Raw genomic sequence first — 25,429 nt, forward strand, 5'->3', positions numbered from 1 at the left:
CAGACAAAAACTGGTTCACCCGAAAGACAAAACGCCAAAACACAGACTTAACAATGTGGTGTATGCTGTACAGTGCAGCGAGGAATGCCCAGACCTCTACATTGGAGAGACCAAACAGCCACTTCACAAGCGCATGGCACAACACAGAAGAGTCACCTCCACAGGACAAGATTCAGCTGTCCATCTGCATCTTAAGGTCAAAGGTCACTCTTTCGAGGATGCCAATGTTCACATTTTGGACAGAGAGGACAGATGGTTTGAAAGAGGAGTGAAAGAAGCATCTATGTCCACTGTGAGCGACCATCTTTGAACAGAGGCGGTGGTTTACGACACCAACTCTCTGCCATCTATAATCCAGTTTTGAGATCCCTTCCCAGACGCCTTAAGGCCCACTCACACCCTGGGCCATCTGACCTCAGGAATTCGCATGATAAGGTGGGGCCAGGTTTCACAATGAACTCACCCGAAACTCTGGCTGATTGGGACCCACACCCAGTTCCACACCTTGGCTCAGGCGATTAGAGGAACATCAGGGGGTCCTTTTGTCCCTCTGTGGGGGGACACTCCCACCAGGTTTATATCTGGGACTCCCCACCATTTGACCTTAGAACTGAAGAAGCCTCTCGGATGAGAGGTGAAACGTCTTCAAGTAACTTAAAGAAGTCCAGACGCTTTTCTTTGCAAGCTCCTTTGACATATTATGCTACCAGAAGTAGCTCTGGACCAGCAGACCCCTGGCATCAATGTCTTCCTTTTGTTGAGAGCCCTTATGGTTTATTTTGTTTGGGAGATGGGTGAGTCAGACTCCAACCTGAGCCGGCCATGCTGCATACACATGCTCAACCACATTGATGTAGTTTTAAAATAAGGAGCCAGGAAAATATATCATATTATCTACAACCAATACTTGTTAAGACATCCGTTAAAAGTGAGACTCCACTTTTAATGCAGGCGGAGCTTTTAATGCTGTGTTGAGATTTGAAATATTAATAATTTGAATCTTGTTTGCTGATTATATTGTTTTATGTATAAAAGAAGGCCAGCTTTGAGACTAGGCTGACAGGAAACGGCGTGCTTTTGCAGAGTGTGCTTTTGCTGCTAGAATGAAGTGAAAGTGAAACCAACTCGGCTGTTTGATGCACACTAGAGAGCAAGTATATAAATACCTGGGCTTCCGTTTGTGCTTCAGACCTGGGGTTGTGTGCTGTGTGCTCCGGTCTCCATATCCCGGATATGTAAAATAAAGATCATTTTTTAAAGTAAAGGGACCACTTTTGAGCCGTGTCTTTTTGGCCCTGAAGAATCCGAAAGAACTGGAATTAATAGCTGTTTGGAGTCTTTGTATTTTACTGTACTTTGTATTTCCTAGAACCGCAGTAAGTAGCCCGAGCTACCATGCTATCTCCCTGTTGATGTGATGTCACATTTATATAGCACATTTAAAACAATAACTGTTGACCAAAGTGCTGTACATTTGAAATAATCAAATGAGACAGTCAGAAGCATATTTCCCAAATGTTTGGAGACCTTCTTTTTCACTATTTAGCCGTGTCACAAGTCGCCATAGCTGCGAGGCATGAATGTACTGAAATAATGTTGAGAGCTGACAGACATACTAAAGAAATCTCATTGATCTGATAGATGAACTGAAATAAAATCTACACATATCTGTAGTTTGTAATAACAGTATTAAAAATAACAAACATTTGATACACCTGCAAAGTTTAACACATTTTTATTCTAAAAGCACTCTTATATTATTAAAATCAGATTATTATTTTTGTGGTAATCTCACAAATACATATATAGGGAAGTAACATGCCTATTTAATATCTACAGACACTGTTAAGCGGGTGTGTGGCTTATCTCATTATTTAAATGACTAGCTGTTATTTTTTTCTCCTTTCTATGTTATAGAACAAAAGCAATTATAAAATGCAAATTGCAGGGTGTGCACTGTCAAGCATGTGAAACACAACAAAGAGATGCTTCGCACCACATTTTTCAACTTGACACTTTCAGCAACGTGGGAAGGAAACAGTTCCCATATTGTAAGTAGATGGTATTTATTTATATGAGGAGCAACGTAACAAAATATATGGTTGTTTTTCATAATGAAACGAGGTGGCTCGTTTTCACAGATTAGCCTGATACTAATTAGCACTGGACTGTGGAGCCACACGCTTTCATTTGAGATCAGGTTAGTTGTAATTTCAACCCATAAGAGAAAGTAAGACACAATCGAAATATTCTGAAATTACAATATTTCTGTTACGTTTCCCAGACATGTTACAGTTCTGTAAGGGCAACACTTTCTGACTCCCAAAGCGTAATATTTTACGCTAGGTGACAAATCGTCAACATATTACGTTTTCGGCTACCCACCACGTTCCTAAATGACGACCTCGGAAAAATGAGGAAATATGAGAACCGTATGGACTCTATCTACACATGTTCGCTCTTTTTCTTCAAATCACTTAGAAACACGCTATTTAACATCATTACAGTGCTGGTTAAGATCAGGAAAAAGGTTATGGTTAGGGCTAGGGATAAGGTTAGGTTTAGGGCTGGAATACAGGGCTGGAACGTCTATTCCCGCGGGAGCGTCATTGCACTGGATTTCGCCCATAACCCGCCGCGTACCATAAGAACGCCGAAGGCCTCCTTTTGCGTTCCTCAGGAACGCCGCGGGACGTGACAAAACGTCGGCATGTTACGCCTCGGGAGTGAGAACGGGCTCGTAAAGAATGGATGGTAAACAAACCAAAGCTGTACATCTAAACTGAAACATAAGTTGCCAGTGATGTTCTCTAAAAGAAAACAGAACTTGGCTACCAGCCATAACACGCACACACACACAGAAGCATTGTAGGACAGTTACAATAAAAACACAATTTTATGTAGTTTGTTTAATATCATGTTATATTCCATTAAAAATAATTGTATGCATTTAGGTTTCACTGGATAGCTCTTGACCTAACAATGTTAGTTAAACTATTTTATTTTAAGCAAGTGTTACTGTTTCGTCTAAATCGGTGTGTCAGACTCATTTTATATCTTATATGGCTGTATGGGGGCGGGGGGGTAGTATATATATACGTATATATATACAAAAAACTTTTTACAGTCTTTATTTATCAGATAAAATAAGTTGAATGTCACTGTTATTATTGTCCGGCCGGAAACTGCGGGGGTGTCCAAATTCAGAGGCAAAAGCAACTTTTCTGTCATTTAATAGTTTATTGCTTAATTACTGTTTGTAGTGTAAATGGCCATTAGGGAGACTGTTCTCAGTAGGAAAAGTCCAAAATTTCAGCTTGTACTTGTTTGTGGTGAGCAGCAGATCAAACACGTTAAGAGTGATAAATTGCTTCGAGCACACTTTCAGGCCTGTGAGACTCGTTTAGACTGTGGCCTTGGGTCTGTGTTACATGCTGACATTTCTGCATCTCTGCCATTCAAAGACATTTTCTATATTTTATGGAATATTCAACACTCAACTGTAAATTTATATTTTTCCAGGAAGCTATTTTTTATTCTGTGTTTTCATAAAAACATTATTTTTAAGCATTTACTAATACTAAGGGAAACACACATGAGATTTGAGGTCTGGACAAGTTTGAAACCTTTTGGAAAATGGCTGAAAATAAAAACGAGTATCACTTCAGCTCCTGATTTGATGAACTCTGTATTCAGCTTTGCAGTATCCAGTATCTCCAAGAACATTTTTGCTCGTCTCCTGCTCCCCTGTCTCTCTGTGCCTGTACCACTGCACTTGCTGTCTTTGGAACGTCTGCCCCTCTTCCTTCTTTCACATAATGATCGCAGTCGGTCGGTGAGCCCATCAAAATAATGTTCACCCTGCTTGCATGGATTCTCAGCCGGGCTAAAGATTTGGCTCCCACCGTAAGTCTGACACCCCTGGTTTAAAAGCAGTCTAGCAAACCTAAACGACAGCGTCTTCATTGTTGTGTACTTTAATGTAATTTAATCCATTGCATATTTACAAGCCAGAACACATCACTAATAGCAGTGACATTTCTACGCCCCCCCCCCCCCCCCCCCCCATAGTAGGTTAGCATATTGCAATTTGAATATAAACTTTAATGTAAAAAGTCGTGCCTTGTAGGTTTCTTTCTTTTTTAACTTCTTCTAGGTGCATAAATAGTCTTGTTTGGGGAAAAAGTATTGGGTGTTTTGTTTTCCAAAGTTAAGACATTTTTCAGTAATGCAGTAATGTAACTAGTTACTTTATTAGAGGTACAATTATAAACTTATTCACTTATCTGTCCCCCGGGCAAAAAGCAAAAAAATGAACCTTGAACGTGTCTTGTTCTTTCTGAAACGTCTGCACTACAATCACATTGCAGATGATTTTGTTTCATTTGCAAAGAGGAGAGTGTGGAGCGGTCGACATCTTTTAGGAAAGGAGAGATATGGACCATACTTTTGTTTTTATTGCCTTGAAGTACAAGACCGTGAAAAGTAAAGTGAAAACTCATCAGGGACAGAAAGAACTACACTACACAACTAACACAACATTGGCCATTTGCAAGCATGTGCACAAACAGCATGCTAACACAAAGCTTGCTAAAAAACCAGGGTGAAGTTGAAGCTGAGTGTGCTAATCCCAGCCAAACAGTGACAAGCTTTCAGGCTCCATTTCTACTTTTACATGTTTCTACATTATTGTGGTGATCTCTTTGAATCTTTTGACTTGGTTTCAACTTTTCCTTTGTGTTGCTGATTAGTGTTCATACTTACTGTTTAACCACTACGTTAAGACCTTATGTAAGCCCCTCATCAGATAGGGTTTTGTGTTGGTATGTTGGACTGATGTGTGTATGTGTTTCTGCGGGCGCCTTCAGCCTGGTGTGTGTGGCTCTGCTGGCGGGCTGGCCACACCCGAAGCTCCTGCCACACACCTGCTGCTGATCAGGGCTCGTCGGGGGAGCTACTTAGGGGAGTCTTGGAGCTCCCACCGACGCCGGATCATTGCGTGAAACTCCACGTTAGTCACCCAGTTTAGGTTTAGTCGTTAAGCACATGCCTGCTATTGTTAAGTGTCCTGACAGCTGCCGCTATTGTTTCCTGCAGGAGGAGCGTGGGAGGCCTGAAGAGCAGCGAGCACCGGGAGTGCCGACACACGGGAGCAGAGAGCACAAGGAGGACACGACACGGAGTCTGGGGAAAACACGGGGATTTATTGTTGTTTTGTACCATACACTGTAAATAAACGCAATGTTCACACACAGAGCACCGCGCCTGGGTCCTCCTTCCCTACACCCCCATGGCCTGCCAGCCAGACCGTGACAGAATGATCCCGCCGAACATGGACCCAGCGGACTCATCGGAGAGGTTCAGGAGGGAGGTGACGGATAAAGTTAATAGACTCTGCGACCTATGGCTGGAGGCGCACGAGGAAAAATTTCATCGCGCCGTGGAAAAGCGGCTGAAAGAGTCGCTGTCTTGCTTCCCTTGGGTATCGGATACGCTCTACCCGATCGTCGCAGACTTTCTAGTTAACACGCTCCACCTCCACTCGCCTCGCAGGCTGCTCTTCAGCCCGACCAGCTGGTGGATCCACAGCCTGACACGCCGGCCCTGGCAACGTCAAAGATGCGCCGCTCGCCGCCGGCACTCTTCACCGCAGCCGGATTCCCGGACTTCACAACAGCTGGCTGTGGTGAGTCATAAGGACAATTTTTCATTTTTCACTCCATCTGTTTGTTTACTTAGGAACTGTGAGACTGCCAAGCCTGTAACTCAGGCAGCTGCCCAGTCTATAGCTAGGCAGTCTGCAGTTCAATCCTCTACCCCACCTACAGCAGCCTCCACTCCACTACCCACTCCAGCAGCTCTGAATGCTGCTGGAAGTAAAATGATCTCTAGTGTGTTAATGTCTTTCCCTGTGACGGTGGAAATGGAAGGGGAAGAAAGAAAGAAGAGGCTAGAAAAGATTGAGGAGATAAAGTGTTGCTAAAGATTGTATCTCGCTGCCTTTACCCAAACTGACTGCCTGCCTGCACAGCTGCAGCATCCCGGGCCGGCTGTGCGCCCTGTGCAGCTGCAATTAGTACCGCCTTTGCCTGAGGCCTCCACACCACCCTCAGCCTCACTGTCTGCTGCTGCCACCCTACTGACTGCTTCTCTCTCTGCTCAACTGATTGCTGTCGCTGTGCCACCATTCACTCCAACATCAGCACAGTCTGCAGTTCAGCCATCTGCTCCATCTACTGCAGCTCAGTTAGCCGCACAAGCACCTGCAGCTCAGTTAGCCGCTGAAGCACCTGCAGCTCAGTTAGCTGCTGAAGCACCTGCTCAACTTCCTCAACAAATATCACTACAGTCAGTAGCTCTGTCTCTAGTACCGTCACCTGATCTATCGCTAACATGGCCAGCTGCCCAGCCTGTAGCCGTAGCTCAGCCAGCTGCCCAGCCTGTAGCCGTAGCTCAGCCAGCTGCCCAGCCTGTAGCCGTAGCTCAGCCAGCTGCCCAGCTAGTCACTCAGTCTGCTGCCCAGCTAGTCGTTCAGCTGTCATCTGTTCCACCTTCCACATCCACTACTCTGCCACCCCATCCACCGCCTGCTGCTGACGTGTCACCGTCATCACCGCCAGATGAGGAGCTCGGCGAGCCGGAGCAGGAGCCGGAGCTCGGCGAGCCGGAGCAGGAGCTCAGAGAGCGGGAGGAGCCCGCGCCTCCAGCTGAGCCCTGCGAGCCAGAGCAGGAGCTCGTCGAGCGGGAGGAGCGTGCGTCGCCAGCCGGCGAGCGGGACGAGCCCACATTGCCCACGGAGGACTTCAGCGAGGCGGTGGGACCAGCGCAACCAGCAGGGCCGCTATGTCTGCGACCAGCACATTCTCGTCCAGTACGGCCGGCTTGTCTGGGATCATGTGTCACATCTCGCTGTTGCTCACCGGAGCAGCGCCGCCGCCACCGGACGTGTGGCAAGTCGCTGGAGGGGCAGCGCCCGCGCCACTGGACCCGTGGAAAGCCACCGGAGCTGCAGCACCGCCGCCACTAGATCATTGGCAGGCCACCGGAGCTGCTGCGTTTCCATCGAGGGGTTAGAGGTAGGCCTCCTGAACTGTTTTTCCGCCACTGCCTAACCCACAGCGGGTCCTGCTTGTTTTGCCGTCCTGCGGGTCGGCCGCCGGAACTGTTTGCTGCCACTGGACCGGGGGGTGGACTATTGACTGGGTTTTTCTTTTATTGTTTTGTGGTGGCTGTTTAGCGGGGAGGTTTTGGGTTTTGTATGTGTTTCTGCGGGCGCCTTCAGGCCTGGTGTGTGTGGCTCTGCTGGTGGGCTGGCCACACCCGAAGCTCCTGCCACACACCTGCTGCTGATCAGGGCTCGTCGGGGGAGCTACTTAGGAGAGTCTTGGAGCTCCCACCGATGCGGGATCATTGCCACGGTCCCCCACGGTCTGCCAGCCAGACCGTGACAACAAACAGACTTGGAGTTTAACATCGTCAACTTGAACGTAGTATCTGCTAAATTAAACTCACAGTATAAGGTCCAAAGAGATTGGATGGTTACATTTAAATCAGGTTTCCCTGAATGGAGGGATTATCTCTCCACACTACATGTTCCATAAGTACGGGACTGACTGCCACAGAGCAGCTGACACAGATACTACTTAAGACACAATACCCTGTGGTGGCCACACACTTATTGCTATCGTGTCTACATAAGCACTGTGCTTTGTTGGTTAACCTTGATTGGAATGTCTTTTGGAGCTGCCAAGAGATGGAGCGATGGTCTGTCCACTCAGAGAACCTGTGTCACAATGTAACCAACAATTCTCCATCTTGTCAAGACTATTTCTTCATCTTACATGTTCTGTTTAAATGCGACTCTGAAAGACACACAAGAAAGAAACCAAGCAGTCACAACTGTCCACATGAGAGCAAAGGATAGCAGTTGAGTTTAAATGAGCCATCACCGACAGCAGAGTGCTCTACTCTGTCCTCACCAATATGGCCATCACGAAGAACAAAGAATTTACAAAAGATTGGCTGAGATAGGACTCTGACACAGTCTCAGGCAGGATTTGAATGAAGCATCACACCTGCATGCCAGGGCAGCACTCTTTGTGCAGTGATAGAGCATACAGCTCCCGCGCTCATTTAGCTGACACTATAGCGAACAAGAATGCTGTAGGCCATTTTAGCTCCACTGTTTCAAGGAGTTTGAATGGCTCACGCTGGAAGGCCATCAGCATCATTTTTACATCTCATGGAGGGAGAGCCAGTTGCTTTTGATGGGGAGGCACCCTACTACCTCCATGAAGAACTGAGCAATGAGGGGACAACAAGTCAGTCTAGCAGTTTCTGGGGATTGACACATGCTGTCTTTTTTTGGCTGCTACCATTATTTCAGAGCTGAGGTGGACCTGCGCTCCTCCAACAGTTCATGCTAAAATTGGAAAATGGGATGGGCTGTGAAGGTGAGGGAATCCACTTGTTTCTCATTGCAACATGAATATGTTTATAAATGAATATGTTGCTTTGGTAGATGGAGCTACTAACCAATAACTGAAGCAAGATCATGACTAGTAGAGACGCTGTCTCAGGAGCCAGGCCCACAGCTGGAAGAGATGGAGAGGCATCCAATGGGCTCCCAAGGGTGACCTTGAAGAAACGATCAAATGGTGTTCTGCTAGTTGGGAGCCACTAAGATAATGGTCACCTCTTCCACTTGGAACCTCAGCAGGTGAGGGTGAAGGAGAGTAACGGAGGGAAAGACATAAAGGGAGGCCATCGCATCCATGCCTGATCGATTGATTATCTCTCCATATGGAGAGAAAGATGGGACGCTGAGTTATCTCCCTAGACACAAAAAGATCTACCACAGCCATGCCAATATATCCCTAGACCTCCACCAGCTGATCTGCTGTGAGGTTGGCCAGGCGTTGCGCAGTGCATTGCCTTCGGGGACCAGAACTGTGGGTACATCCACTCCCGTGCATTCTGAGCCAGCTTGCTGAGGACCTGATGGCCTTCTTTACCATGAGAATAAATATTGTTACTGCCAGAAACTTAACTGTTTTGGGATCCCAGGACAGCTTGGGGTCAAGATCAATGCCGAGACAGGCTCATAATCAAGGTTGGACAGTGTTGACTCAAGGTTTCAGGGTCAATTTGAAGCCCACCTGGTGAGGTAAATCTCAAAGGCCCTAGAAAGCCCAGAAACCCACTCCCTGTTTCTGACAACTGTCAGAAAGTGGATACGCTGGGAGATCCACTTGCCATTTCCCAGGGTATCTGGGGTCATTAGGGTCTCCTGGGGCAGTCTCTTCTTTGGTGCTTTTCTACTTTAACTTAACTAAAGTTAAAATGTTGAGATCTGTGGAATGTGAGATATAGATTAAGATGGTTTGCTATACGAAATCCTATGAAGCAAACAATTTTCATACATTCAGAGACAAATTTTGTCAGAGTATTTGTGAGTCTCACTAACATGCTCTACATGTACCTCCACGTAAACTGTCAATTTTATGTGCGCATTAATTAGGAATATCTTGTATGGATACGTGGATGTAATTGTGCCTATTAAAGGCTGTAAAGCCCGAACTATGTAATATTTGCTCGAAAATTCCAATATTCTGATCATTTTAAATAAACAAAAATTAAAAATAATATATCATTTCGGGATTTTAATTTTCTTGAGTTTTGTTTGTTAAAACCAGCATTTTTGTGCAACGTATTGCTTAAAAAAGGGAGATTTTTCAGCAATGAGCAATAAAAGTAATTTATATCATTTGAAAATGTGTTAAGAGTTCATTTTGTGAGTAGTAGTATTAGTCTTTTCTGTTGTAGAATGAAAAGCTAAAAAACTTTGTATCTTAAAATCATGAAATGTATTTTAACTGCTGGTAAAATTTGGCCCTGGCAGTTTTAGCTATACAGCAACTCCTGGTGGCTCGTATGTTAGAAAAAGAGAAAAAAATACAACAAAAAAGTTATTATTTTTTATACTTATGTTGCTCCATTCCTGTTTTTCACCCTTTCTACTGAAAAAAGGGGAAAATAAATCTGTAAAATCTGTAACATTGTAATGTTTTTTTCTGTGTATTTTATGCTTTGGTTTTATTAGTTTGTTTTTGTATAATGCATCTTTTTATTTATGTGCTTTTATTTTGAAGGTTTCTCACTTTTTTGCTTGCTTAAGGTTTTGCCTACTTTGTCAACTGATGGCTGTGGAGTTTTCACAAATAATTGTATACCTTTATTATACTATATACTCATTTTCTTTTACTTTTAATTCCTTTTTAAAAAATATTTTTATTGTAAATAAGCTAATTTTAATCAAAATAATTTACTTTTCTTTTGCTGGCCACACGTGCTGCTCTCTACCTGGTCAGAATGAGTTTTACCTTCCCCCAGGTCAGCACACTGTGTGAGTTAGTACAAGTCATATGGGAGGAACTTTGGCAGAAGATGCACAAATAATAAAACCATTGAACAAATGATTTGATTTTTTTCGCCGAAGGGGCTAAGACTTGTGGAGGGGGACTCTCTGTTTACATCAATGATGCCTGGTGTCGTGACGCTGTTGTGGCTTGCAAACACCGTTCACCTCTGCTGGAGCTTACGATCATCGAGTGCAGACCGTTCTACTTACCGAGGGAATTTTCGGCCATACTGTTTGTTGCTGTCTACATCCCTCCCTGCTCCAATAACAACAACAGGAGTGAGGCACTGATTGAACTGTATCAGCATGTCAGTGAGCAGCAGACGGCCCACTTAGATGCTTTTCTCATCCTAGCGGGTGATTTCGATCGTGCAGACCCAAAGACTGTGCTTCCCAAACTCCACAAACACATTAAATTTCCTACACAGGGAAACAACATTCTGGGCAATGTTTTCACCACCCAGAGAGGAGATTACAAAGCTCTCTCCCTGTCCCAGAATTTCGAGAAGACTAAGGAGATCATCATAGATTAAGGAGAACTCACACCCTGCACACCCCACTAACCATCAACGGTGCTGCTGTGGCGAGGGTAAGCAGCACTAAGTTCCTGAGTGTGCACATCTCAGAAGATCTCTCCTGGTCAAAAACAGCATCTGTGGCCAGAAAAGCCCAACAGTGACTTCCTCTGCAAACTGAGGAGAGCAAAAACCTTATGAGCAACTTCTACAGAGGCACTTCTTTTCCCTTCCTTCAGAACATCTATTACACCTGCCTCATCCGAAAAGCCCTCTGCATTATAGGTGACTCCACTCATCTGTTTCAGTTTGCTGCCATCAGGAAAGAGCCTGAAGAGCCTCTGAGCTAGACCCAGCAGACTGAGAGACAGTCACTCAAACACGTGGATTGTGTTGGACATTTTTGTTTTAATCTGTTTATGTTTTTGTTGTTTGAATGTAAAATTGAGGGCAGTGTGAGCACTGCAATTTCTTATTCCTGTTTATGATCTGTATGGTTTTTGACAATAAAGCAGACTTTGACGTGACTTTGGTCATCTGGAGAGGCGTAACAGGATATAATGCAAAACTACAAAGTGCAACCTATTTATTGCACTTGTTGCTATGCAGGCTCAAAAAGCATCACAGTAAAACTGGCACTACGTAAGCACTGGCAGTACACTTTTGGTGGAAATTGGGGGAAAAGGTACTTGACATATTTTTCAATACAGCTGAGTTTTGTCTGGTGCTCTTTATAGTTGCAACGTGTTTGAGGCTAGATGCTTGCTTAAAAGTTCCAGTCAAACAATACAGTCTTGTCTCTCAACTGATTAAAATGAGAGGAGGGAGGAGATAGCTCAGTAGGTAGCGTGTTCGCCCCATGATCGAAAGGTCAGGGGGTCAAATCCACTGAACGGTTACCCTGAGGTACCCCTGAGCAAGGTATTGTCCCTACAGACTGCCCACTGCTTCACTGGGTGAATGGGTTAAATGCAGAGAGGAATTTCCCTACAGGGGATTAATAAAGTATACATTATTATTAATAGAAGCTATTTATGAACTAAATACTACAGATATAAACAGTGAAAATGGTGACAGCACAAGAAGGATGGGATTGTGCAACATGGAAATGAAAAGCAGCACTGGGAAATGTGTGCTAGTGGGTGTGGCTGTTGATGAAGTGGGTCATGCGGCTTAGTAAACTGTAAAAACAGGGACATAAACTGCTCATAGTATTCCCATTTCCTGGGGGTTGTCACAACAAAACCTTCTGAAAGTTTTAGGGTATTGCAATAGAAAATATTCTGTAGTTTTTCTGGAGATCATTTGAGATGATGGTTAAAGTCTAGCTTGGATCCATGGTGACAGCAGAATTCCTCACGTTTCTTATCTCCTTGTCCCCATTGGGCCTAAGTGAATAAATGCAAAAAGACCAACCCTTATCTTACTGCATTAGGCACTGTCATCACAGTGTAAGTTTCCGCAAACTAGAAACAATCATTTTCTTACAAATGTGGGGAAGAAAGTTAGCGTACTTTGTTCCATTTATTTTAAAATTGATTGATGTATTTGTCTTTGTCATGAGACTACTCTTTGTGACATGTGTTTGTTGTAATAAACTATCACAATTTGAATTAAAAAACAAAAAACATCAAATGTATTTCTTACCTTTTCAAGTTGTGCGTTCTGTTTGGACTTGTAGAGGAACTCTCCCATGGCCACAAAGACGGAGAGAACAAGTCCAGCTGCCAGGATGATGAAGATCCCACCGATGTTCTGCACCCCAAGGGCACTGGCCTCCTTACTTTCCTCCTCTGGACAACCATTTCCTCTCCACCACTTCTCCTTCATCATGTGTAGCTTCCCTTCCTCTTGAAGCTGCAGAATGGCAATAGTGATCTTATCTCTGTACGGAGAGCCTAAAGGACCAAAACACATAAGGTCAGTGTAAGCAGCTGACGCAGCTAACTAAATCCCATAGACCACCACTGTCCCTTTCACAGCATTCGGCCCCTTTATGACAGAAAGCTGCTCTCTCCCTCCCTTCCTGTCCAAGGTTTCCCCACACCTGATTGCCACAGCTGAACAGCATTCAGACTGTTTCATATATTGCTCCAGCACCAAACACCCCTTGGCATTTGGCCAGTGGGCTGAGAAGTGTTTGGCTTTTAGTGTTGGGTGTGTGTGTGTTGTTAGCCAGTTTTGGTCACCTTAGAAATTAATGTTTATTTTCTAGTAAGAGTGGTGGTTATTATTGTCTTGGACCCTGATGTTTGTTTGCTTCCTTAATCCTTCTAGTTAATTTTGAACGGTGTAGTTTATAACCTGATATCATGGCTCATATCAGGTTGTCTGCACAGACTGCACAGTTGGTGCCACCTGCATCTGCAGAGAGAGAACTTGAAGGTCAAGCTGAATATGTGCTGTGCAAGTCAAGTACCTGGGCCATGTGGTGTCTTTGCAGATGGGGTGGCCATAGATATAAACCAGAGCTGCCAGAGAATGCCAAGGAACTAAAATTATTCCTATATGTTGCCAACTACTATGGACTATTTGTTCCTGGGTTTTCTTACATTGCCTCCATGTTCAAGTCCTTAGTTGCAAAACTGACTCATTAAGTCAAGAGGCCAAAAAGGACCCAAATCCCATTGGATTTAGGCCTGCGACAAAGCTTTTCAGATGCTCACATCACTGTGCTGACCTGTGCACATTTTAACAAAACTTGTTACAGTAACAAATCATGATGGGAGCTGTCCTGTGACAGGACAGTGGGAAGGTACGATTCAACTACTGCTGTTGCTGGTCAGTCTCTGCAAAGCAGAGAGGAGTGTGCAGAACTACAGTTTTATTAGAACTTTCAGTCATTAAATGGGCTGTGAAAGATTTAGGGGGTACTTATTGGTCTAGAACTGCATATTAAAGTATGATGTAAATACTCTCTGTGATCTTAAAACAGTTCATTTTGAGGGCAAGTTCTGACCTGAGGCACATGTATAAACCACATCAGGCAAACACAGATACTGTGTGAATGGGACTGTAGCCTTTGGTCCCACATTTGTCCTTGCTGAGGAGCTTAAGTGCACAGTGTGTCAAGCAGCACCTGCCTCTCAAGACAGTATCACAGGCCATAACAAAGTTTTACCTTCCCAAGGAGACTAACTAATCTTGCAGACAGACTGGCTGATCCAAGAATTCACTTCTTTTGGGACAGGTGATGCAAACAAGGACGAGAGAGAGAAAACATCCTTGTCAAAACTGATAAACAATGAGACATACTGTTAAAAAGACGCTTCACTTTTGTATAGAGGTTATACAAGTGAAATCACCACAAGGGGACCTGTGTGAAATCAGCTGTTGCTGCTACAGCAACTGCTCACTCTTCATGATAATGATCACCACCGAGGGTTGGAGCGGACCCAGACCTGCTCAGAAGGAGGTGCTAGGTGCTTCAAGGTGCTTTACACTATAAGGTAAAGACCCTACAACAATACAGAGGAAACACCCCGACAATCAGATGATCGACCACATGAGCAACCATATGTCGACAGTATGAAGAAAAACCCTCTATTTTAACAGTAAGAAACCTCAGGCAGAACCAGGCCTAAGGTAGCAGTGACCGGTCCAAGGTAAAGAGGAGGAGGCAGGTCTAAAGACACACTGAGAGCTAGAGTTGAATAATAACCAATGATTAAATGCAGAGTGGTGAATAAACTGTTACGGAGTAAACATATATTCTTAGTGCTTATTTTCTGATTATATGTCTTTATGTAGTTTAATAATAAAGGCCTCTATAAAGCAAGGCCAGCTGTGAGAGAGAACTAGGTCAGAGGGTGACAGGTCGCCTTAGCAACAGAGGCTTAAGTTAGTGGAAGTTTAAGAAACAGGACGTTTAGTGCAGAGCTGCAGAGGCATATTAATAAAATACAGGAAACCAGACAGAAAAAGCAGAACTAGTAACACAGTTGTTTTTATCAAAACTATGTGTGACGTGTAAAGTATGGAACGCCAGGACTGCCATAATGAATTAATTAAATACACCATTAAATAATTAATTAAATGTGGCAATAATTAATTAAAATTGGAAATAATTAATTACATAAATATTTATGACACATGTAACTAATTAATTATTGACATATTTAATTAATTATTTAATGGTGTATTTAATTAATTCATTATGGCAGTCCTGGCATTCCATATAAAGGACCAAAATAACACTTATATGAGACACATTTTGGTTTCTAATGCTAGAGATTTTGCAACTGGCTTTGGGCTGTGCAGATCTCTCTTATCCGGAAGATGATTAAATAAAAAATTATAAATATTTTGACTAACTGAGTCGTGTTCTCTCTATTCAGTAAAAGAATGAAAAAGAATCAAATTTAATAAAACACAGTGATTGAAAAAGGTGAGTAAAGAAGAAATACTCATCATGGGAAGCCCCCACCAACCTCAGCCTCCTGCAGCATAAATAAGGAAGGATTTAAGGTCACCTGATCCAGCCGTAACGATACGCTTTATCCAAAAGTTAAGTTTTGAGCCTAATACTAAAAGTAGAGTATCTGTCTCCCAAATCTGAACTGGGAGATGGTTCTGCAGAAGAGGGGTCTGAAAACTGAAGACTCCCATTCTGCAATTAAATGCCCTACAATAGGAAGTAATCAGCGGTCTGGGTGTGAAGTGCACTATTAGGGTGATATGGTGCCAGTAAGATGAAGCCTGAATATTCAAGACCTCGCATGTGAGGAGAAAGATTTTTACATTTAATTCTGGTTTTAATAACGAGCCATCGAATAGAAGGAATTATGGGAGAAATATTGTTGATACTTTCTGTTTATTGCTTTTCTTTTAACATTATAAAGTGGGGGTAGAGGCTAACAACAAAACAGAACATTAAAAAGAAAAATAATGACATTTAAAAAAGAAAAAATAAATAAAACTCGAGTTGGGTCACCATGTTTCTACAATTTGATCATTTCTCATTATCAATGTGATGCTCTTTATCCTGTCAGATGTATGTACTCAGTCCATTTCTCCCACTTGTGATGGTATTGACCTGAGTCCTTATTTTGTAAGTCCAAGTCCATGATTTATATTTCGTCCATAGTTTTGATCCATTCATCCTGCGATTCATCCCTAACCCTGCAATGGTGGGTTTGTCTTGTACCATTTTCTTGCGATTGCCTTTTTACAGGCTGCAAGCATAATTTTCAATATGTATCTGTCTTCTTTCATCACATTTCCCGTAATGACTCCAAAGTATAATAATGTACAAGACTTAGATACAGCATAACCCAGAATTTTACCTATAACTAAATGAACATCTTCCCAAAATTTTGCGATGTTGGGACAGAACCAGAAACATGGGAACGATTCACATTTACATCTCCACAGCCCCCCCAACACGGTTGTGGCAATGAAGTGTGTTTGTTCCTAATTCTGGGTGTTATAAAAAGTCTAATTACATTGTTCCAGCAGTGCAGTCTCCAGGCACGTGATGATGTTGTTGACTGCTGTGTTTTCCAGGTTTGTGACCGTTCCTCATCAAATATGTTCCCTCCCAACTCTCTCTGCCACTTCAGTTTTACATATGTTGTTGTACACCCTCTTGCCTGCATTACATGCTCGTAAATTATAGAGATTATTCTACATTTTTTTGCATTGTAGGCTTCAGTTATGGTTTTGATTATTGAATTTTTATCCAGATTTATATTATGTTTTACTTCTTCATTTAAAAAGTCCCTAATCTGCAAATATCTATAGTGATCTTGATTACTTAGAACAGTGGTCTCCAACCTTTTTTGCGCCATGGACCGGTTTATGCCCCACAATATTTTCACGGACCGGCCTTTAAGGAGTCGCGGATAAATACAACAAAATAAAACTAGTACCGGTACCGAAAAAAAGAAGATTTATTCATAACACACGTGAAAAGACTCTTTTATCCTACTTAAATCCTTATTATTCATGAAAAAATAATCGATTCTAGCATACCTGTTGTGGGGGGGAGAATAGTGTGTATAGTCTCTTTTAAAGGGGTGAAACTCTCTCCATATATCAACTATATTCTTTAAATATTCTCTTGACCAGTCTCGTAACCTGGTTGGTATGTTTATTCTTATTAGTTGTATCTAGTTTACTGTTCATCACAATATTAAACTCACGCCCACATATTATTATTCCATCCGTTTGTGAAACAATGGTATCGAATAATGTTTTAAAGAATTGTTTTGCACTATTAGGTGGAGCATACACATTAACTAGTGTGACCATTTTGTTTTCCAGTTTTCCTCTCACAATAATAAATCTCCTTCTTTATCACAATTTTTTTTAATATATTAAAATTTCACTGAAACGGAGATAAGTATAATCACACCTCTTCTACACCCATGAGGATATAAACTGTAAAATGCGTTAGCATATCCAAACCTCTTCAGTTTCTCACTTTCCAGACTAGACAGATGTGTTTCTTGTAGAAAAATAAACTGTGACTTATCTTTCTTTAATTTGGTCCTTACCTTCTGACGCTTCACAGGATTATTTAGACCATTAATATTCAACATCAGTATTTTAATATTATGATCAAATCATTTCTAATGAGTTTAAGCAGCAGTCCGGCTCTAAACATAAAAAACAACAACAACAGTTGAACACTGAACACTGTGACTTCAAAAAAGGTATAGTCCCTGTCGGTGGGAGGAGGGGTTTGTGCCTCACTACAGTGGGGGCCCTCCCTAGCTGTGAGAATAAACCCACAAAAACTAGAATTGTCCAACATTTGGTGGTTGCAACAAAACGCTCCCTCTTATCGGTTTTACTGATCTATAAACTTAAGTCGTGAGTCATTGTAACTCCGTTGATCCAGATTAGTGTATTAGGCTAATACTCTACAATACAAAAGTAAAACTTCCTAGGACCTGGCGTCCATATATGTGGACGTCACATTTTGGGTTGTCTTGGCCAAAATACTAAATTTTGCTCTACAAGGGCCTGATATCCACGAACGAGGACGTTATACTGCCACTGTTTTATCAAAAATTATCTATAAAGCCCAAATCATTTTTAGGACATGTCCATTCTGGTCCGATTGGGTAGAAGCTTTTTAATAAAGTTCATTTTTAACATGAATTGCAATGCATGCTCAGAATAGAGTTGATGCACTCCTTGTTAGAAGGAGTGCATCAACCTCCACAGTGTGAAGGGTAAACTAAGAGGCATAGAGTTAAGTGTTGAAGGTAAATTGCTCCACACTTACAGAACACTGCTTCAGATAGATAGAGGCTGCCTTGGCTTTGTGTGGGGGTATAACATGGTGTTCCAGTCAAAAATAATTGAAACTTGTGATTTGTCAGTTAAATTGGAAATAACATGTCTGGTAACAACTGTAAGGTAGGAAGGAGTTTTCTCACACAGGAGAAGATCCCTGACTTGAGGTCAAAGACCGTTGCCATGCAGAAGGACCACGAGGAGAACAAGTCAGGGAGCATTGAGTCTAAAACAGGGAATATCCACATCAATAGCCAATTACAAATGTTTCCTGTTTTCATGTGTCTGACATATATTTTGAATTATGAATTGTACTTCACTTCTCTGTGAGCAGACAACGTGACATAGAGAAGACCAACAGCTGTGCACGCCGAATCTGCAACTGCCGGATGATAAAACGGTGACGTAACTCGTGTAATTACTGCAGACATGAATTATAATTTCAATGAATTTATGTTTAACCCTAGCCAGCAGTTTTAAATTGTCCTTCCCCACCCCCCCTTTTTTTTTACAGCTTGTAGTGTTCTGTGTCCTTATTGGCTGCAGACCACTGTCAATCAATTTCCTCCATGCCATGTCCCCTGTACAGCTCAGAATGTGTTCAGCTTGTCAAATTTACATAAATCTTCGATCGCTAGCAGTGTGACTCTGAAGTGCTGTACTTTATGTCTGTAAGTTTTCTCGCCAAGAAACACAACAGTGTCAACTAAACGTCGTCACCTACGGGTGCCTTTGGTTTCATTCTATAACACTGGACTCCTTTTTCTACAAAGGTTTGAACTTTGAGTGTTTAAAATAGAGAGAAAAGTGTGAAAATGTTTGTGCCTGTCTGAGAAAAGTGTATAAAGCATGTAGTGAGGGGTGTTACAGTCTCAAAACATCTATAATAATTGTAAAAAAAATAAAATTGGCTACTTTGCAGATTTTACCTATCGTGGGTTATTTTTAGAACATAACTCCCGCGATAAACGAGTTACCGCTGTACTGCAACTATAATTATACCGATTTTTGTTTTCTCAGAAACAAAAATCGGGTAAAAAAAATAATCTGGTAATTCTTCGTTCTTACATTCATCGGGTCTCAATATGTCCAAATATCAAAGAGAAAGTAAAAATGCTGCTGTGGAAGAGTTCGGGTCTTAGGAGGTTAAGGAAGAAAATAATGTTGTTCACCCAGTTCACCCAGTTCACCCAGTAGCGCAGCCTGTTTCCTTTCATCCGTTGCAGTTCTGTTGGTCTGTGTCTCGTCTGAATTTCGACAGCCTCTCCCTCGCACGCTGAGCTGCGCTATCTAAAGTGGCCACGGTACGTTTCCATGGTAGCGCTGCGTTCAGTATGCTAGTTCTAAAGCTCATTTAATATTAGTAACCATTTTGTGCATTCAATTTGCTTTGATTAAATTTGATTGTGCAGGCTTACTGTTATTAATTATTAATACTTATATCAAGGATTACCATTTCATCGTCCCTATGCACTCAACTATGTGAAACATATAAACCTACAACAGATCTGTGAGTCACTCATTGTACTTGTAATGCCGCATTAAAAGCCATTGCTGTGATTAATCTATGCTAATGTTTTCACTGTGAACACTTTCACTGCCACCATAAGTTAATATCCCCGATGTGAGGCTTGAAATCCTCCTGCATGTAAATACAGTAATGCCTTCACCCTGCAAACACAATGTTTACACACCTATAATTATTAGAAAAACTAAAACATGCATAATTACAGATATTTAGAATGAGCTCTCCCTCTACTACAGAGGGACAACATGCTGTTGAAGCTTGGTGGTTCGATCCCTGGCTCCTCCAGTCTGCATGCCAAATATCCAAGACACTCACCCCCTGTTGCTCTCCGATGCATCCACCGGAGTGTGAATGTGTATGAATGTTACTTAGTAAGCACTTAACAACATGCTTGTGTGAATGAATTAGTTGTATAAAAAGTGCTTTGAGTGCTCAGAGTAGAAAAGCGCTCCATTCCAGTCCGTATTAGAACAAAATATCAGTTCACTACCTTCTATCGTGTAGAGGTACTATGATTATTATTTAGAAGTTACACTAAAGTCTAATGTATTGAAATCAAAACACCCTGAGCAGTGACAATGATAACTGTGCTCCCTTGATGAAGCATAGCATTCCTCTGCCTTCAGCCATGTGGCTGCAGTCACAAGACCATGTCCATACTATTCTGGGTGACGTGGGTGACTAAGACTACGTCCACACTAGCCCAGATACATTTGAAAACGGCGTTTTCGTCTCAAAATGCCCCGCATCCACACTAGCGTTTTCAGACGTTTTCAGAGTTGTGCGTCCACATTGAAACGGCCGAAAACGCTTACGTTCCAGTACTGCGCACGTGTGAACAGTGTAGGGACTAACGCGTTATTAAGTAACGTGTTACAGTAACTACGTTATCAGAATCAGAATCAGAATCAGAAAGGGTTTTATTGCCAAATGTTGAGCAGGTTTACAACATTAGGTAATTGCTGCGGTACTTAGTGCAAACATACTGTCATATAACGCTTAAATAGACATGAAAATAAGAATTAAAAGTGCAAAGTAGATAGATATATACATGAGTGCAGGTGGTGATCAGTGCCAACCAGTGTTGGTCAAGTTACTTGAAAAAAGTAATCAGTAACTAATTACTGATTACTTCCCCAAAAAAGTAATCCCGTTACTTTACTGATTACTTATTTTCAAAAGTAATTAATTACTTAGTTACTTTTTAAAAACACGATTTACAACCTGAATAGGTGATAAAGTGATAGATCTTTCAGCCCAATTCTACTTTTTCTGCATAATCATCATACAAAATGTAATCAAATGGAAAAGTCTCTTTTTAAAACTTGTTTTATTAGTTTTAATCTTTTAACTTTATGCATCAAGCAAACATTTAATTATATGCAACATTCTCTGACTGGAAGAAATTTGTTTAATATTAAACCTATTTTCTGCACATTCCAGCACATAATATATATATATATATATATATATATATATATATATATATATATATGTGTGTGTGTATATATATATATATATATATACATATTTGTGTTTACACTCAGTCTTTCAAATAGATGCAAGTAAAACACAGCAGAAAATAAATAAAGTCAAAGACTAGCGGTCCTGTTGCTCTATTTTCACCTGTAAAGCAGGAGTGGGGTAGGCGGAGGGTTACCCTGGTGCAGGTGTGCAGCGGTCAGTTGAAGAATCCGCGAGTTTCTCTGTGAGTTTCCCATTACGTCGTAGCTACTCGGTGCTTGCTCGGAAGTTTAAGGGTTTTTTTCGCTGTAAAAAGAAGTTTTCTTCCCACGCACAACGGACACTGATGTTTTTGTCACTTTTTATGGAATCAAACTCAAAGTAAGGTCAGTACTTCCACGCTTTAAACGCTGCACGCTCATACTCTCTCTGCACTCGATATATGATCCATTGTTGATCTGCACACAGCTGTTGGCACGAACGTCGCACTCGCTCACGTCACTGTCATGAGACATTCTCGCAAAAAAATCACGCAGCGTTCCTACGGGAAAGTAATGGTAATCTAATTACCGTTTTTGCAATAGTAATCCCTTACTTTACTCGTTACTTGAAAAACGCGGGCAGTAACGTGGTACAAGTAACGTGTTACTGCCCATCTCTGGTGCCAACATGGCATGATGCAGTGAACACAGCGTAGGGTCATGTGTTAGTGGTGGGAACAGTCATACGGTTATTGTTCATGAGTCCAACAGCAGAGGGGAAGAAACTGTTCTTATGGCGAGAGGTTCTGGTGCGAATGGAGCCTCCTGCCTGAGGGGAGCAGGTCAAACAGACTATCTCCAGGGTGAGAAGAGTCAGCTGTGATCTGAGCTGCACGCCCCAGTGTCCTGGAGGTGTACTGGTCCTGCAGAGATGGGAGTCTGCAGCCAATCACCTTCTCAGCAGAGCGTACAACACGCTGCAGTGTCTGTTTGTCCCTGATAGTGGCTCCAGCGTACCACACGGTGATGGAGGAGGTGAGGATGGACTCGATGATTGCAGTGTAGAATTGCATCATCGTCCGTGTTGGCAGGTTGAATTTCTTCAGCTGCCTCAGGAAGTACATCCTCTGCTGGGCTTTCTTTATGACGGAGGTGATGGTGGGCTCCCACTTCAGGTCCTGGGTGATGGTGGTACTCAGGAAGGAATGAGTCCACAGTGGTGATGAGGGTGTCAGTCAGGATGATGGGGGGGAGTGGGGCTGTGTGCTTCCTGACGTCCACAGTAATCTCCACTGTCTTCTGGGCATTCAGCACCAGGTTGTTGTGGCTGCACCAGGACACCAGACGTTCAACCTCCCTCGTGTAGGCAGACTCATCCCCGTCCGAGATGAGTCCAATAACGGTGGTGTCATCTGCAAACTTGATTAGCTTGACAGAATGGTGGGTGGAGGTGCAGCAGTTGGTGTACAGGGAGAAGAGCAGAGGAGAAAGAAACAGCCCTGAGGGGAGCCGGTGCTGATGGTCCGGGAGTCCGAGACGTTCTTTCCCAGCCTCACGTGCTGCTTCCTGTCCGTCAGGAAGTCAGTGATCCACCGGCAGATGGGATCAGGCACATTCATCTGGGAAAGCTTGGCTTGGAGATGGTCTGGAAGGATGGTGTTGAAGGCAGAGCTGAAGTCCACAAACAGGATCCTGGCATAGGTTCCTGGGGAGTCTAGATGCTGCAGGATGAAGTGTAGAGCCATGTTGATAGCGTCATCTACAGACCTGTTGGCTCTGTATGCAAACTGCAGGGGGTCCAGGAGGGGGGCCGTGAGGGTCTTCAGGTAGGAGAGAACCAGGCGCTCAAATGACTTCATGACTACAGATGTCAGAGCCACAGGTCTGTAGTCATTTAGTCCAGTGATCCTTGGTTTCTTGGGGACAGGGATTATGGTAGAGGACTTGAAGCAGGCAGGCACATGACATGCCTGCAGTGAGGAGTTGAAAATGCCAGAAAACACTGGAGCCAGCTCGTTTGCACAGTGTCTGAGGGTGGCAGGAGACACACCGTCTGGGCCACGAGCTTTCCAAGCATTCAGACTCTTAAACTGCTTCCTCACATCTGCTTCATGAATATGAAGAGTTGTAGTGGAAGGAGGTGGTGTGAAATCCTCCTTGGTGTGGGGTGAGGAGGGAGGTGTTGTAGGTGAAGTGTTTGATGGGGGTGATGGCTCTATGGAGGGGGGAGAGGTGGGGGAGTGAGTGTCCAAAGTGTCTCTATTGTTGGGGCCGTTGGAGGTGTGAAGGCTGCTTGATGGCTCGTCAAAACGGCAGTAAAAGTCGTTAAGGGTGTTGGCCAAGAGCAAGTCATCAGTGGGGGGTTTTAGGCTTGTAGTTGGTGATGTTCCTAAAACTTTTCCACACAGAGGCCGAGTCGTTCTCTGAGATCTGCTGCTGCATCTTCTCAGAGTGCTGATGTTTAGCAACGTCCAGTTCTTTAGTGAACCTGTACTTGGCCTCTCTGTAGCAGTCCCTGTCTCCGCTTCTGAACGCCTTTCTCTTTTCCAGCCACAGCTTTTTGAGTTTAGGAGTAAACCAGGGTTTGTCATTGTTATAACTCACCCTGGTGTGTGATGGCACAATGCTGTCCTCACAGAAGTGGATATAGGAGGTGACAGTGTCCGTAAACTCGTCCAAGCTGTTAGAAGCAGCCTTCATTGTGTCCCAGTCTGTAGACTCCAAACATGTGCGAAGCTCCTCCACAGCCTCGTTGCTCCACAGTTTTTTAGTCCTCGCGACAGGTTTGGAGAGCTTCAGCCTCTGTCTGTACGCGGGGATCAGGTGGACCATGACGTGGTCAGAAAGTCCAAGTGAAGCGCGGGGCACCGCGCGATAGGCCGCGCTGATCGTGCTGTAACAGTGGTCCAATATCCTCTCCTCTCTGGTCGGGCATTTAATATACTGCTTGTATTTGGGAAGCTCAGATTGGCTTTGTTAAAGTCCACAAGAGCAATAATGAGAGAGTCCAGGAATGTCCGCTCCATGTGCAGTATCTGCTCCGCGAGTGCGCACTGAGCTGCCTGCACATCCGCATCTGGCGGGATGTAAACAGCGGCCAAGATGAATAAAGCAAACTCCCGCGGAGAATAAAACGGTTTGCAGTGAATAAAAAAGTATTCCAGAGAGGAAGAGCAGTGCTGAGCAATCAATTATTTAATCAATTATTCAATTATTATTGTGGTAACGAGCACGGTAACTAGTTATTATGCCAAAATCTGGAACGCGTTAATCGTTACTGGGATTTAGATAGGCTCGTTATTCATTACATTGTGTGTTTCGTTCGACCGGAAATCGGAACACGGACCTGGGAATGATGTCACACTCAGTAAAAGGCGTTCTGGTTAGCCTCGTCAGAGAAGTCGGGATTCCAATATGGCAATGCCCTCGAAAATGGTTGTTTTGCTAGCCCTCTACAAAAAGAAATCACATGATCACATTTAACCAATGATCGCCCTTGACGGCAGAACGCGCTGGTTACGAGCCGGGAACGAGCTCACAAAGAGCACGCGCATTTTTTGCGGTCCGGAGCTGCAGGAGAAACACAAGTTAACTCAGAGACACAGACTGATGCGACAAAACCAGTAAGTAGGTGTACAGCGTACACTGTAGTCTATAGCACACAGGAGTATTAGCTTATTATGTACACGTTGGTATGCTGAAACAAACGAGCGTGCTGTGTGTGCAACAGCGTGACAAACATTACCTGTCCTTTTATTAACTGCACAGGTGTGCTGGTCATAGCTGCTGGCTACCTGTGTAAGGCTGTCATGGGTCTGTAGCTCTGTCACCGTTTTAGGGAACATATTTAGTTTTAAAGTAAGTTTCCGGGCTTTTCCTGCCTTTCTGGGGGGATTATATTTCACTAAAAACGGTCTAATATGCATGCCCACATAATTATGCATTATTATAATTATAATATATTAAAAAACACACGCTGTATTTTAAAGAACAAACATTAAGAAGCAGATTATATTAGATTTATATTTTAAATAAGACAAAATTTGGATTTTACAGCAGTAAAATTATTGTATCTCTACAGTTTAAAAATGTAATAAGCTTTGCCCCTGCACAGAGTGGTTAGTGAAACAAATGGAATCATCATAATGACATTATTTCATATTTATTACTTCCCCCTCCTTATTGCTTTATTATTGTAGCTCTAGTAATAAATAATAATGTAAGTATTCTGGATCAGCACCGTGATGCCCATAGTATATACAGTATTCTGAAGAAG

General features: G+C 43.0%; 1 protein-coding gene across 3 annotated transcripts in view; it reads right to left on the bottom strand.

The window, feature by feature from the left end:
- Window positions 1–25,429, bottom strand: part of grik2 (glutamate receptor, ionotropic, kainate 2) — a 350,278-nt gene that overhangs the window by 18,692 nt on the left and 306,157 nt on the right. For 2 of the 3 annotated variants that reach the window (XM_087837588.1, XM_087837589.1), the window contains exons 16-17: window positions 12,583–12,833; window positions 12,296–12,323 (exon numbers count right to left, since the gene is read on the bottom strand). In XM_087837588.1, coding sequence (XP_087693714.1) covers window positions 12,296–12,323; window positions 12,583–12,833 — 279 coding nt within the window. The remainder of the gene's footprint in view (window positions 1–12,295; window positions 12,324–12,582; window positions 12,834–25,429) is intronic. The other variant, XM_087837590.1, reaches the window with a different exon arrangement.

Source organism: Neolamprologus brichardi, unplaced genomic scaffold, assembly GCF_056152115.1.
Source record: "Neolamprologus brichardi isolate AB-2024 unplaced genomic scaffold, ASM5615211v1 NODE_ptg000036l+_length_2141236_cov_1, whole genome shotgun sequence".
Classification (NCBI taxonomy): domain Eukaryota; kingdom Metazoa; phylum Chordata; class Actinopteri; order Cichliformes; family Cichlidae; genus Neolamprologus; species Neolamprologus brichardi.